At 43.1% G+C, this 15,591-nt stretch overlaps 3 protein-coding genes across 4 annotated transcripts; all 3 read left to right on the plus strand.

Moving 5' to 3' along the window:
* Positions 1-589: 589 nt before the first annotated feature.
* Positions 590-2,615, plus strand: s100a11 (S100 calcium binding protein A11). The gene is made up of 3 exons (XM_056398640.1): positions 590-953; positions 1,058-1,198; positions 2,271-2,615. The coding sequence occupies exons 1-3, from the start codon at positions 837-839 to the stop codon at positions 2,403-2,405; spliced, it is 393 nt and encodes a 130-aa protein (XP_056254615.1). The 5' UTR covers positions 590-836; the 3' UTR covers positions 2,406-2,615.
* A 1,398-nt stretch (positions 2,616-4,013) lies between these two features.
* On the plus strand, positions 4,014-11,975 carry s100u (S100 calcium binding protein U). Its single transcript, XM_056398639.1, has 3 exons — positions 4,014-4,192; positions 6,902-7,032; positions 7,370-11,975. Exons 2-3 carry the CDS (start codon positions 6,913-6,915, stop codon positions 7,922-7,924), a joined length of 675 nt encoding a protein of 224 aa, XP_056254614.1. The 5' UTR covers positions 4,014-4,192; positions 6,902-6,912; the 3' UTR covers positions 7,925-11,975.
* A 193-nt stretch (positions 11,976-12,168) lies between these two features.
* Positions 12,169-15,342, plus strand: s100s (S100 calcium binding protein S). Of its 2 annotated transcripts, XM_056399480.1 has the most exons (4): positions 12,211-12,273; positions 13,591-13,637; positions 14,055-14,208; positions 14,520-15,342. In XM_056399480.1, the coding sequence occupies exons 2-4, from the start codon at positions 13,624-13,626 to the stop codon at positions 14,715-14,717; spliced, it is 366 nt and encodes a 121-aa protein (XP_056255455.1). In that variant the 5' UTR covers positions 12,211-12,273; positions 13,591-13,623; the 3' UTR covers positions 14,718-15,342. The 2 variants fall into 2 exon arrangements, with proteins under 2 accessions (XP_056255456.1, XP_056255455.1); XM_056399481.1 differs by lacking the exon at positions 13,591-13,637 and having other exon boundaries at positions 12,169-12,273.
* Positions 15,343-15,591: the final 249 nt, after the last annotated feature.

Genomic DNA, 15,591 nt, shown 5'->3' on the forward strand with positions numbered 1-15,591 from the left:
CTCTCTTTTGCGAAGTTGCTGGTATGACAAGCATCCATTATCACAGCTATGATGCCCAACTAAAATATTTACACTCCGATTAAATACTCTGAACAGGAGCTTACACATTCACAGGCACAAACTCACTTCCAGCCCGGCCTCGTACGTGAAGCAGCCAGTGTGGGAGTTGGTCATTGACCTGATATGCTGCTGAACAAGAATGTAAGCAATGATTGAGAAGAAGTCAGTCGCTGTGAAACCCCAGAGAGCGCTTGTCATTTTTTGAATTCTACAAACAAGTCACCATGCAAACATTTCAAGAGAGGGCCCTCTTAACAACGTTAATCCCCAACTACAAAATATCAAACAGACAATCTTGAGAAAAAAAAATGAGAGAAAGGTAAAAAAAAAAAAAAAACCTCCTTGTTGTCCTTAAAATTCAACAACATTAAAGTTGCCATCTCTCTGCAGGTAATCCACGCACATTTACCCCTGTAACCAGATTTACACATGAGCCAGTGTTTGTTTCACCTGAATGCCACATTATTTGAGTCATGTTTTGTATAAACTTATTACTGCTTAGGTGTGCGTGATTCGGTCACTTGATTAGAATGGCCTGACAAGGATGCCGTCAGTAAATCCCTTGCTCTGCAAACAGACTAAAATGGGTTTTGTGCTATCATCAGTACAAATTTGCCCTTCGTAGGACAGAATGGCAGTTTTTTTGTGTCTGTGTTTGTGTAGCTGTGTATGTGTGCAGTTTTGTGATGTGTATCCCCAGAGTGGTAGAAATCAGGCAGAGATAAGGGCAGCCTACTGGATGGGGGAGAAGGGGGCAGGTTAAGTGTTTTCCGCTGATGTGTGCATCAGTCAACAGCGATGAAGCATATATATTCAGAGAGGTGATGCCAGAGTGGAGGGACAAGGTTCTTGGCACTAGCTGCAACGCACCAAACAGCATCTCACCACAACCGGTAAGAGCGCAGATTTCTCTCTTTGACTTATTTTATTGTGGACGAGGTTTGCAGCTTTTTTGAGGCTTTTGTTTCTCTATTCATTTTTACTTTTCGGTTCTTAGCAACAAAGCATCATGGAAACTGCCATCTCCACCCTTGTCAGCCAGTTCAAGGCCTATGCTGGGAAAGATGGTTCTGCCAGCACCCTGAGCAAAGACGAATTCCAAAACCTGGTGACCTCTCAGCTACCCAACTATGTCAAGGTACATCTCTGAAGTTGTTCCAAGACCATTTGCCTGCTGATCTCTATTGACTTTGCATCCTGAGAAGCTGTGGTTTATTATGCAACGTTAAGTCGTCTGCAGCCTCACTGTGCTGTTATTCAGTCTTGTCACTGTGGCTAATTGCTTTTGCACATAACTCTACTGTAGATTTACAGATTGCTTTCTTTAAGTTGAGCAAAAGATCATATGGATCATCATTATGTCAAAACTCTACAAGTATATGCTGTAAAATTGACAGAATTCATTCATTCATTCATTCATTCATTCATTCATTCATCCATACAGATTTGATATAACACTGTATAAATATATAGATGCATGCATGAGGTGTGATATACTATATGAGGGACTCTGCTTTGCTTCCATGTACAAAATAATGTACTAGGGGTGCAGATAAAGCTTGAATTGTTATTATTTTCCATTGATGTCAGTTTGCAGTGATACATGATACATATGATACAAATGCTCACTTTATCATGCTAACACAATGAAAGTATTTGATTTACAGTGGCACGAGATGAAGGAAAACAGCTGTAACCACTAAATGCTGTTAATAATAGTTTTACTGGATAATTACTTGATAATTACTTGGATAAATAATCAATTATCCGATTTGTGACAAGTTAATTCAGATTTTGTGAGTGTAATGTTGGATTGCATCTGTTTGAAAGTGGAATGGAAATAATCATGTATGTCGCATAGCCTACGTCAGATTCTGTCTATTTATATACAAAATATTGCACCTTCACATATTATAACATATATTAATTGAATACATGTTTTATAATGGTCATTGTAAGTTATTGGGTTTGAGTCAATTTCCCACTGACCACTATACAAACACAGATGAAATACGACACAAATACACAGATTAAATATGAAGGATTTTATCAGAAGGGATCTTTGTGTGGCCGTGAATTAAGTTTTACCTCAGTTGTATTAATGGCCACACTCAACCATTAGGTGGCAGGACTGTCTTTCAGAGCAGCTGACGCTGCAGCTCAGAGTGATCTTGTATTGATCAGGGTCTCTGCTCTGTGATTACCCACAGAACTCCGGCGACGCTGAGGCGATTGACCAGCTCATGGGTTCACTGGATGAGAACAACGACGGGGAGCTGACGTTCTCCGAGTTCTGGCAGCTGATTGGAAAACTTGCGAGCAAACAGGGCGGCTTCAGTCAGTAGAGCTCGCCATCCTGTGTCAATTGTGGCTTTGAGCAGATTGTGCAACGCCAATCGACTCAGTTTAAGATGTCCAACTATAAAACTCAAAGGCATTTGAATTCTTTTATCACTCCACCAGTGCCACATGTGTAACTCTTTAGTTAACCATTTGTTGAATGCAGGGAACTTTGAATTAAAGGCTTCATTGTCATGAACCCTGAGCCAACATCACTCTGCCTCCTGTCATTCATTCACCACATTATATGATGTCCAGCCACACACATTTGAGCGAGAATGTATTACAGCCTTGATTTAGGGGCCTGTAATCCTATATGCGTTACAACTACCCTATGCAGACCATATCTTGTTCCATAGAGCTTCATAATGCTTGTACAAAGCTGCCTGCCCAAGCGTTTAGCAGCAGTGATGCAAAAGCGTAGCCTGGTCTTCACTGTCTTGTCAGTGAGGCCTCAGGACACTGTGTCATGGGGATACGTGGACCAAATGCATCCCATCATGTTTGGGTGGGCTTATTGTTTTGCAACATTTTGGGTTGTATTTTTGCTTGTTTAGCTGCTAATTCTTGGTGTTACAGTCACTCTGCATTAATTCTGATGTCTAGACAGAGTTATGTGTGTCGGCATGCTCCCCAGCTGTTTTATAGCCTATAGGCCTGTTTTAGTTTTGCAAAAGAGAAAAGATGCCGCTAACTGATTCGGTGAGTGTGGATCTTTCAACAGATAAGTCAATGTGACCTTTGTATCCAAATTACACATGCTAAGGTGCCAGTGTGGGAGGCGTGATGACGGGCAAATGAGTCAGTGGCAACAAAGTGAGAGACTAAATGAGCAGGGCGCCCCTCTAGTGTGGGCTGGGAGCTCATTGTCTGTATGGGGAAGGCCTCGCAGGAGCTCTCCCAAAATGTGGAAACTTGTATCTCACATATCCATAGAAAGAAGCACAGGCAAGAGATTTCATATGTAGAGGGATTTTTTTTTGTTGTTTCTTTAAAATGCAAATACTTGAAAGCCCTCTCAAGAATTTGGCAAGACCGCTTTACCTCTTGCACCACTTTTGCCTCCCACACTGGCTTTCCTGTACTTTCAATAAAGATGCCTCTACTCTCAAATTTCAAATGTGTCAAAAGATTGCTGCCATGTTTAAATTTGAACTGCCTTTTGTGGTTGAAAAATATTATTTTGTTTGCGACTTTTGGCAGAAAACAGTCAATGATAGATTTTAAGAGTGCGTGATAACTACACTTTCAGTTTCAAAGTTTTTTTTTGTTTGTTTGTTTTGGTTTTTTTTTGTTTTTTTTTTGTTTTGGCTGTGTGTAAATACTTTTGAAAGCGACTGGGACTTGTGCAGATGAAGTAATCCCGCCCGCCCTTGTCTCCTCGTCCCACCAGATGAAGACGCTCCAAGCCACAAGCCTGGCGAACTGGCGTGAAACTGTGCAAATCACACATGACGTGAAGCAGCTGGAACATGAGCCAAAGATAATTCCAATAAAAACCCCAGTATAAGTGTTTTGATTCACTTTCACTCCCCTTTTCCCTGAGTGTTAGACCCGCGCTCTTCCACATTCCCAGCTCTCCCTCTCACTCTTCCAGGTACACGCCCTTTGACTTGTCAGGGGGAAAAAGTTTTTAAGGAAAGAAAAAAACCTAAATCACGGAAGAGATTCTGCAGTCCTACTAGTTTGGCAAGTTCTCTGGGCTCAAAGCGGCGTAGAAAGGCGGAGAAGAGGAGAGAAACTCACATCTGTGCACATTTATACACTTCTCCTGTCCCACAGACGGTATACGGTGAGTTGAACGCGTTTTTTTTTTTGGAGTCTTTTAAAGTTTCTCCACCCGTGTAGGCATTGTATTTGCTCATGGTTTTTTTTTTGCCACGTTTCGGTAGGCTACTCTCTTGCAAGAGCCATCCCATGAAACTTGGCCGCGGTCAGACAGCAGGACGGTTCCAATGACACAAATTTTTCGGCTCATGTTGCTCTTTTATAAAAGAGTAAATGACAATAGTTTGTGGCTGTTTTGCTTTCATTGCTAGATCTACTTTTTTCGCTTTTATGTGGTTGTGTTTAATTGCCATATGCTCTCTCTTTCTCTCTCTCTCTCTCTCTCTTTCTCCCGAAGAGATATTTGATATTTTGATGTAGATCAGCTGACGAGTTGCCGATCAATTGCAAACAGCTTATCAAAAATTGAAGTGACTTTAGGTGACAGGATATTGATCTTACACACAGTATTTCCAGTGGGCATCCGGGTCGCGCGTAAAAGCCCTATTTTTGCGCAAAATTAACATTTTGCGCACAGTATACTTTTGTTTTTGTTTTTCTTTTTTTAATGTATTAAGAGGCCCAACACGAGTGACAGCTGAGCGGATTTCTGTGGAGCCGTGTCGCTTCTTTCAACTCAGTCTTCAATGTTTCAAATTGCTTGTGGCGTTAATGATGATGAGTCCCGGCAAAAACCTGGTGCTTGTTGTTAATGTTGCGCACGCGTCCCAAAGCTCAATTGTCTGTATTTTTTCAAAACTTGCCGAGGAACTGGGTGAAGCGCAGCCACTGTACGTCTGCTCACGGCAAATTACAGTCACAACCTAACTTGTTCCTCTGTTAATATTTCATGACACACGAGCGGTAGTATTGTCATTACTCTGCGCACATACCGTATCACATTCGCCCATTTGGAAACACAACACTCAATCTTCTTTCGGGGCTGTGGAGGGAAACGGGAAACCTCTGGTTGTAGGCCTGTATGTTTAATTATTTGCGCAGTTGTTTTGGGGCCTTTTAAAGACAAATAACGCGGATTAGTTTGACCCCTGAGTGGGACAAGACGAAGCTCTGACGTGGGACGGGTGATGCAAGTCGAGAGTTGATTTGTCGAAATTAGGGCACATGTTGGGAAACTGTCCAGGCTGGCAATACCGCCTCAACACGGCTGACGGAGTAAATAATGAATGTGAGAATGGACAGAGATGTCAGGCCAGAGAGTAGGGGGAAATGTCTTTGCTGGGTATTTTTTTATGGTGAGGACGCGGTGAGAGCTGTTGAGGCCCTTGTGTACTCAGGCTTTAAGAGGGTGTGTCACCGGTCCAGGAAGAAGTCCTCTAAAGTTCCTACAAAACACGGACAGAGTGTGAATCACAAAAACTGACAATAATTCAAAAAAGAAAAAAGAAAAAAAGAAAACGTGCTGGATTAATCTGTTTTCTCATAACATTATTTCTGTTGTTCAGTGACAATCAGATGACATATGCTCACTCTGCTACATTCACTCTAGTGGTTGTATTATGGCAGAATGGGTCAGACAGTTACAGTTCAGTCGGTCATCATGCAAAATCTGAAAGGGACCGAGTGAAATGTTAGATTTTAATGGCTCTACGCCACAGTATCAGGGCTCTCTGCGTCTCCTGGTGTAATGAGACTTTCAGGCTCATGCTCTTGGCCCGTATGAGCTGCTTGTAGAGAAACTGCTCGGCTCCAGGGTGCTTGAGTGTGGCATGCACTTAAGTGATTGAGATATTAATTTGCTGTTTACAAACGGCCACTCGGCTGATTGTTGAAACAAGGAGTCCACACAGTGTGTTTTCTCACCAGTGTAAACTGTTGTTTGCTCTGCAGCGTTCGGACACTGAAGCTGACAGACGAGTACGGTCAGCTTTAGCATATCCTCTCACCGTTTGGGGGGCAAACTAGCTCGGCGGTGGCCTGTAAATTCCTGTCTAAGTGATCTCCACAGACAGCAATGAATGGAATTTCTGCTAAGATGTGTCACCTACTGGCATGTTCTACGTTTACGGCAACGTCTGTAGATTATATCTGTCGAGAGCTAGATTTATGAGTGGGCCTCAAGCTAAGCTTTAACACGTATGAATTAGCTGCTTATGTGTGATCTGTGTCAGGCCTCATCGTCAAATACGTTAGGATGTGCGTGTACTTGTGTACAACCGTGTGAAGGCAGTGGCCTGAGAAGAAGAAAGGGCAGCAGAGTGAAAACAAGGATGAAACACTGACAGGCAAAGGAAGAGAGAGTGGCACTGAAAGAGAGAGGCTGGTACAGCTGACAAGAGTGAGAGACAAAGAGAGAGAGAGAGAGAGAGAGGGAGGAGCAGACAGGGACGAGGTAATCCCTTAGGTAATCTGAAGCCCAGTCCCCTTGGTAGCTTCACTAGATCAGATGACCTATCAAAGATCAGAACTTCCATTGTGCATCAGTGCTTGTCTCTCAATCAGACTCCTTCTCACCCTCACCGCTTATCTCACGTCACCATCCCTCCCTTATTGCGGCTTTAGACTCAACACCTGAAACGAAAAGGTTTCGTAGGGACGCAAACAGATCCTCCGTTTCATTTTCCACTGGATGTGCCCATTACAATGCAACAGCAGTTCAACCACATCTATCTATCTATCTATCTATCTATCTATCTATCTATCTATCTATCTATCTATCTATCTATCTATCTATCTATCTCACACCATTGTCTTGACCTCTCCTTTTCCCCAGAGAGAGGAGTCATGGAGGCTGCAATTCAGACCCTGGTGAAGGTCTTCCTGAAGTCGACCAAGGGAAAGGAGAGTCTAGGAAAGAAAGAATTCCAGGGCCTCGTCAAGTCCCAGCTCAGCAACATCCTGTCGGTTAGGAAACCTTCATTGAACCTCTCTGAAATGTTACCAATACTTCAATTATGTAACTACCTCACAGAAAAGCAGCCAGTAGTCTTGCTGTTGGCACTGGCTAGTCTTAACCTGTCCAGAGCATTGCGACCAAATGGCGGTGTAATATGCAGTAAGTGAATGGGAGAAGTGATCCGATATGATAGAATGACAGCCATCAGCATTATAATGTAAAAAGAGCCACTGATAGAGGTTCATTTACTAATAGTGTTTGGTGATTTCGGCACTGAGAGTCCAGGTAGGGTTACTCGTCATCATGCTTGATTGTCTCACGGTTGTGTGTGTGCCTACTACCCAGGACACAGACAGCAAGGAGGCGGTCAGCAACATGGGTCAGGGGCTGGATGAGAACCAGGATGGCAAGGTTGGCTTCGAGGAGTACATGAAGCTGGTCGGCTACCTGGCGGTCTCGCTCAGCGAGCAGCGTAGCCTCGCCAAAGAGGAGCCTGCCCAGAATGCTGCATCTGGACAGGTGGCACAAAGTACCCCTGACAAAGAGGAGGAGAAGCCAGAGGTAAACCTAGAGGCAAAGGAGGAAGCAAAGCCAGAAGCAAGCGAAGAGCCGAAAGCAGACGCAACTGCTGAAGTAAAGGTAGAAGCAAATGCAGAAGGAGAGGTGGAAGTAAAGGTAGAAGTAAAGGCGGAAGGAGAGACGCAGCCCGAGGTCGCCAAGGAGGAGCCGACAGCGGCGGCGGTGACAGCAGCGGCAGAGGCGGCGGCGGCGGCGGTGGAAGTGGTGGTGAAAGAAGAGGAGAAGGGGGAGGAAACAGACAAGGTGGAGGAAGCTGCAGAGAAGGTGGCTGCGGCTGTGGTGGAAGAAGTGGAGAAGAAGACAGAGGAGGCGACCTCATAGGGGACAATCCATTCCTTCACAAGAAAATCACACTACACACTTACATGAAACACTACACATATCATAGCATTAACATTGCCAAAATATATTTGTAAGCCACTAAACAGTTTTTGTTTTTAAAATACACACAACTTTGAAATACAAAATATAGGTAAAAGTTCAAACACTACAAAGCCAGCTCTGAAGAAACCCCATTCCTTATATATGATAAATAACACATGTATATGAGCGTACACTCATTGCTTTGTACTGCTAGTTACCACTATGTTCATATGTACAGCATGTGCCTCCCACTATATAGCACATTTACCTCATCATGATAATATACTATGATTGCATGCAGACGTACACTATCATGTGCATGCCATGTCCCTGTGAAAACCTCACTGCCAAAGTCTGATTTCCCTGCACACGAGACCAAAGTGTCACTGCATGTTCACACACCACTGCAGACAAGAGGTTTGGTTTAAAATCCTGTCCTCTCCTCACTTTTGACTCTGTCTGGGTCTCTTCCTCCACAGTTGTGTCACGCAGCCCCGCATCACTTACTGTTTAGTGAAATATCACTGGTGTACATCTTGCAAGGTACTAATGGCTTAAAGGAATAGTTTGACACTTTGGGGAACATGCTCATTAGCTTTCCTTTCAAGAAAACCAATGAGACAATTGACAGCATTCTTGTGTGTCTGTTGAGATGAAGCTACAGGCGGTTAGCTCAGCCTAGAATAAAGACTGGAAACAGAGGGAAACAACTACGCTGGCTCTCTAGGGAACAAAAAACACCCACCAGCACATTTAAAGCTCACTGGCTAATATGTTATGTCTTGTTTATACTTCACTTTTTGTACGGATTAAAGAAACTAAGATATAATTTGTTAATTTGTGAGCTCGAGGCAGATTTTGTTTCCTTCAGACAGCCACGCTCGCTGTTTCCCTTCAGTTTTCAGTCTTTATGCTAAGCTAAGCTAACTGGCTACTGAAAGAAAGCTTTATGCTTACCAAACAGGCATGAGAGTGATATCAACCTTCTCATCTAACTCTTGGCAGAAAGCAAATAAGTGTAAATCCCAAAATCTCAAACTATTCCTGCAATGGTTGCACAAAAATCATCCAGTAACACCGTATCTGTTTTTTTCACATCCTCATCTTTTAACCCACAGTGCTATGGAGCTGATTTGGCATGACAATAAACAAATTGTTTTGCTGAAGCTTTGCATTCAGCTCATCTTAATTGTGTACTCAATGCCCCATCACACCCTCTTCTCACTCTATTTCATGGGATCTCTGTCTCTTTCCTGTTGTTTTTTCTGTAACTCTCAGAGAGGTTAACGTCATCTGGAGTCTACAGTATATTCTCCTCACTCGTAGTCAGCCATGGATTATTAACTGGAAGATCAGGCGTGGCCCTTGGTTAAATAATTAAGGTTTGAGGATGGAAACCACACCAAAGGACCCTTATGGTCAAAAGGTGAGCCAAAAATAGTCCCAAGGGAGTGGGCTGGTCACTGGAGGAGCAAGTCAGGGAAGGTGTACATGCAACCTAATCCGCCTGGATTAGAACTGGTGGAGAAGAACAAGATAACAAACACCAAGAAGTAAAGAAAGCCATAACAGGTGTCACCTGGTGGCAGTTTTTTATCTAAAGTACTTTACAATACGATATTGTGTTCTCCAAACTGCACTATTACAATGGTCCTATTCTACTTATTGATCCATAAATGTGCCTGGCTCTAGAGTATCTGGTGTAGCACTGAATTGGAGTGACAGAAACTTTAGCTCTTTTTTTGGGGGGGTGGGGGCTCTGTTTAAAATTGCTGGTTGTTGCTTGTTGTTTTCCACTGGTTTTTGCACCAGTTGTTCAGGCTTGCGTGTTTGTTTGTTGGTCACACCCTCATTCAGACCCTGTTTGACGTGCAACTGGATCCCTGAGTCCCAGGCACTGGGAAACTACTGGATTAGGCATTTGAGGGTTGGGACACAAACAATTACATGAAAGTAATCCTGGGCTCCACTGATCCTGCCCGTCAGACCAGGTGCTAGTGTCAGAGGGATCATTGTCAGAGGTTGTGCTTTTTTTTTTTCTTTTTTTTTTTTAAGTAAAAAGGAATACTGAGCCAACAATATGAATCTATGTGGTGTGATCTTTTACAACAGGCTAATAATAAGATGTTGCATGCTATCAGAAACTTATTTGCTAAATACAATTACCATTGTATTACCATTATTGTAGCCATTATTTAAGTTCTACATGGCCTCTTTATATTTAACTTTTTAACCTAATTCTTTCTTGTTTGGACCACTATGGAGATCACTTGAAAACGTAGTTCTTTGTCACATTACATGCAATTTGTTAATTACAATTTAATGATTTGTAAATTGTCTCATCATCAATAATGCAGCCATGAGAAAAAGGCTCGTGTTGCGGGATTGCTGTATTATAGGTCTGACCTGACCGGCCCGGTCGTGCTTAAGGCACACACGTTTTGGGCACACTACCAAATGTGCACCTCTTGCACTGTAACAGCACCAGGCGCTTTGAACCGCTCGGCAGCGAAATAGGAAAAGACAAATAAGCCGAGTCATGTGGTCACCCTGCCTCACTGCGACACTCCCATTGTAAATACTCTCTCATTTACACTCACTCTGCTCAGCCTTTATACTCATACACAAGTACGCTTTGTTTCCTGCATGATCTATTACTAACAAAATTATTGAGACATTTTGGGCTATTTAGGCTTTATTATTATTATTTCTTTTATTAAAACCTATATTCTTTTTATATATAAAAAAAAAAAAGTAAGGTACTTCCTGTGAATGATGGAAACATATCACTCTCTTGCACCATCTACAGCCAGTCTCCTGTTCAACATGTACATAGGCCTCAGGCATCTTTTTTTTAAAGGAAAAACCTGAAAAATGATGAGTGGAGAAACTGGATGAAACTGCCTCCATCCACAGGGCACGAGTATGAAAATGATGTGAATCCTTTACTATGGCCTTCACAGTCACCAGATCTCAATCCAATTGAACACCTGTTGGAGATATGGATGTATTTGTGTGTATGTGTGTATGTGTGTGTGTTTGTGTGTGTGTGTGTGTGTGTGTGTGTGTGTGTGTGTGTGTGTGTGTGTGTGTGTGTGTGCAAATGTGTACATTGGCAAGCTGCATACCTTATTTGCTACTTCCCATAGGCCAGGCGTGTTTAAACACTCTACAGTTTTCCCTTTGTTCGGCTAATTCATTAAAATCGTGATCTTTTGTGTTTTTTTTTCTCTCAATCACCATAAGCCAAAATATGGTCAGACGAAACTGGATCAAGCAAAATTCGCTTAACTGATTTTTTTTTTATATTAAAATTACTTGACTCGCACTACACCAATAGATTCCTGGACTTAGAGTGAACCGACCTGGGTTAAACATCATCTGGAAATTATTTTATCTCATCTAATGCTTTCTTTTAATCTACTTGGAATAGCAGATGGACGGATTGAGCTGTGAGCGCTACGTTTTCTGTCAGAGAGGTTGAACTGTATGCACTGGCAGTTTTTGTTACTGTCCCATAGTGTAAACCGCACCCAACCTTTACTCCATGTAGATTAAAAACATGCTGGAACCAAACACAGCAGATTAGCAGCAGGGAGTGTTTGCAGACAGATTTTCATTGCCACACAATAAGTCTCATTCATTGAGTCACAGTAGATGAAGATAAAAGCCTGTGTTAAGAGTCCTCCCAGAGGATATGATAAGTGTACATACAAGTGTGTGGATGTGCTTTTAGGGCTCATTGGGTCAAAATGTTTGTGATTATGGGACCATTCCCAGGATATTGTGCAGGCTTTCATCACTGTACGTTGATGTATTCTTGTTTATCTCCTGCCAAGTACTAGAGGGTGTGTGTGTCTAGCAGCTGGACTCATTTCAGATTCCACTATCAAGTCACGTAAACTCCACTATGCTAGTATTTCAACTTCATATAATGCTGTATCATTTTTGCTTATTCTATGTAACATGTGTAATGGCTAATATGGAATAAAACTGTGACAATAACATATTTTTATTTGTGTTTATCTTATATCCTCATTACTTGCGGAAATCTAGTGTGTGTGTGTGTGTTGGAGAGAGGAAAGGAGAGAAAGCACCTGCAAAAAGAGAGAGAGGGAGGACAGAGAAACAGAAGCAGAGTGTATATACGTAAGTAGGTGAAGTAGTTTGGGGTGGGGTGGGGGCTGGGGGGTGGGGGGAGCAGGTGATATTTAAGCCACCGGCAAACTCTCTCCCCATCCATCTCTGCCTTGGCTCTGTCTCCTGCACCTCTTCAAAGACAAAGGAGGCCCTCCATCAGCACTCAGGTAAGACAGACAGCTTGGAGGGATTGCTTCACCTTACTTTCTCCTCTGCATCTGATGTAGGTTTCCTTGTAAAGTATTTTATCAACTGTGCAACTGCAGCAAATAGTGGTAACATTAAAAAAAACAAAAACTTTTAGAGCAGTAATCCACCGGAGAGCGGGCAGTCATCACAAGACCTGGAAAAAACAAAAGTGTGGGATTCATTTGAAGTCTTTCTGTCTTGAAAAGTTACCGTTTGCTTTCTGCTGATGCGTGAGCTTCGAGAGGAGCGTGACAGGAAATGTGTACATCTATGACACATGGAAACAAGTGAAGCCAATAGGGATTTGTGGCAAAGCAGTGTTAAGAAATAAAAATATAACGGGAAAAATGTGGAATAAACTATGTGAGATGTATGAATGACAAATATAAGCATGACATGAAAACAGCAGGCAATTAGTGCATCATTGTTTCCTGCTCTGTAAAATGGATGTAACCTTCTCTCCAGTCTCTCGACGTGGATTTTGACCCGTCATTAAGATTACATAGTGCATATGCATTATTACCATACTCAATATTGTGTTACTGATAGCATTTTTGTCTCCATGGTTTCCTATTGTATTGTGTCAGTCAGTGAGACAGATGACCCCTATAGATTTTCCAGTTAGCCAGCTTTGGTGTCCGCTCACCTCCTCCTTTGTCTCCACGGCCTACAACTCTGACCTCTCCGGCACAACGCTCTGCAGCGTGATGAGCGGCAGTAACCGGTGACTGACATTTTGTAATAGGTGATTAGTTAATAAATCATGCACAGGGAGATTGATTGACAGATTGATTGTTTCCCTTAGTGTTTTGTGTGGTTATGGATCAGCCTCAAAATAACACTGTACCCCTTTATTCTCCGTGTAGGAAGGTCCCTGAACTTTCCAACTTCAACTTGAAAGTTGAATTGTGACTGAGCGAGAATGGAAGTGATTGAGTGCCCTCACTTGTATCCACACGTTAGTGTACACACTGGCACCTCAGGTTACTCAGCTCCTTAGTTTGAATGTGATTACCAGACGAGTTTTGCGTTTCACTTCTAGTTTCCATTTTAAACGATAAGGCTGTTACACGATCAACATGTTCTACACCGAGACCACTTTTCTCTGATGCCACGGCGTTAATTGTTACATGTATTATCAATTCGGCTTACAAGAGCGATAACCTGGGGACTCTTAAAATCAGCTCAGCCCTTCTTAAAAGTACAGGAAGTGACATGAATGTGCCTTATAGTAAGTATTCACACTCAAACTGTACATCATTGACAGTGACTTATCTGTGTCTGTGTGTGCACAGTCTCTCCACGAGTCCAGCACGAGAAGCTCCACCATGCCGGACACAATGTGTGTAAGATTGTTCGAAAAGCCTTTCCAAAGCAATCCTCCACCTTTCTATCCAAACCTCTGAAATGTAAAACCCAGTAAGGTCACTCACTCACACACACACATGCACACACACACACACACACACACACACACACACACACACACACACACACACACACACACAGTGACCAGACTACTTAAATTAGGGCCAGTAATAGCCTCTGCACTACATGCAGAGTGTTATTCGACCCGTTCTCTAGAAATGGGAAAACCTCTCTACTTTGGTTTCCTTCCATCCATTCATCTGCCTTTCAAACTATCACTTTGTCTTGGAGGTGGCTTCACCCTTGACTGCTATGTAACCGCGCATGCAGCCGGGGCTGGAGCGGGCATTGGGTGGCAGAGTCTGACCTTTTGACCTGATTCCTTTTCCAGCATGTCCAAGGAGCCCAGTTCCAACCTGGAGAGTGCCATGCAGATGCTCATAAAGACCTTCCACAAATACTCGGGGAAGGAGGGCGACAAGTACACGCTGAGCAGGGGTGAGCTGAAGGAGCTGCTACTAGAGGAGCTGGGCAGTTATTTAGGGGTAAGAGAAGAAGTGTGTGAAGAGGCAAATATGCGGTTGTGCTCTAACACACTAATGTAGTTTGGAAATATGCGACACATGAGTGAAGGTATGCGCACACATACTCTGACACACAAGCTGGAACAAGCCTGTGCAGTGATGTAGCCCCACACACACACACACACACACACACACACACACACACACACACACACACACACACACACACACACACATACACACACACACACACGCACACACACACACATAGCAGAGAACACATTCTTAACTCTCTCTCTTTCTCTCTCTCTCGCTCTGTTCCCCACTGACAGAGCTCCAAAGATAATGAAGCAGTTGAGAAGGTGATGAACGACTTGGACGCCAACAATGACGGGGAGGTGGACTTCACCGAGTTCATCATCCTGATGGGCGCCCTCACGGTCGCCTGCAACGACTTCTTCCTGGAGTACAAAACAGATGACAAACCAAAAGACGGAAGCAAAGGCGAGTCGGCGGAGAAGAAAGATTGAATCAGTGCAAGAATGGGGGCCGGGGGGGTGGGGGGAGAGAGTGGGAGCTGAGAGGTGGAAAGAGGGAGAAGAAAAGGAGGAGGGGGAGGAAGAGGGGGAAGAACTGTAAATCATGAGAGATAGAGGAGCGAGTTGCTACGGAATTTTGTCTTATGCAATTTGTAAACACCCCGGCTACACATAAGGGAAGGGTCCAGCAGAGAGTTTGTGGGTTCACAGAGCATGGGGCATTCAGCAGGAGTAGTGTTTTCCCTCTGCAACTGTTTTTCATACCACAGCATATCCGGAGCTTGCTGCACTGTTCTCAGAGCAGTGAGTGACTTTACATACAGAACAGGGTAAACTCCAACTCCTTACAACTCAAGTTCAGCCGTTTTGACAGTATCCTGTGAGAATAAGGCGCTGGTTTTTTGCAGAAGGCAGACCAGGATGTTTAAGCATTTGTTGCACATAAATGACTTGTGAACATATATTAAGTTACAGATTATCATATTATTGTATGTACTCAGTGTTGAACAATAGGATGTGATTTATCCCCTTTCTTGCGCATATTTTGTAATCTTTTTTTTTTTTTTGGTAATAACCAATGCATTCTTCAAAATATTAAACATGGCATTTAACCAACCATTAGGTGTGGTGTGTTTGTTTACACATACTTCACAAAAAGCCCTTATGCTGCACAAGTATTCATGGACATGACGGGGATGAATCGCTGCACCTGGAAATCAAGTTGAATGGTGTAGAAAGAAACAATGTCAGCAAACAGTGTGTGTGTGTGTGTGTGTGTGTGTGTGTATTGGGGATTCCCACAGAGTAAACTGCTCCAGCTCATACATCCTGCCAACAATATCCTGCAAGTCTTGTTCCACTAGAT

The sequence above is a fragment of the Seriola aureovittata genome, chromosome 16, assembly GCF_021018895.1.
Source record: "Seriola aureovittata isolate HTS-2021-v1 ecotype China chromosome 16, ASM2101889v1, whole genome shotgun sequence".
Taxonomy (NCBI): domain Eukaryota; kingdom Metazoa; phylum Chordata; class Actinopteri; order Carangiformes; family Carangidae; genus Seriola; species Seriola aureovittata.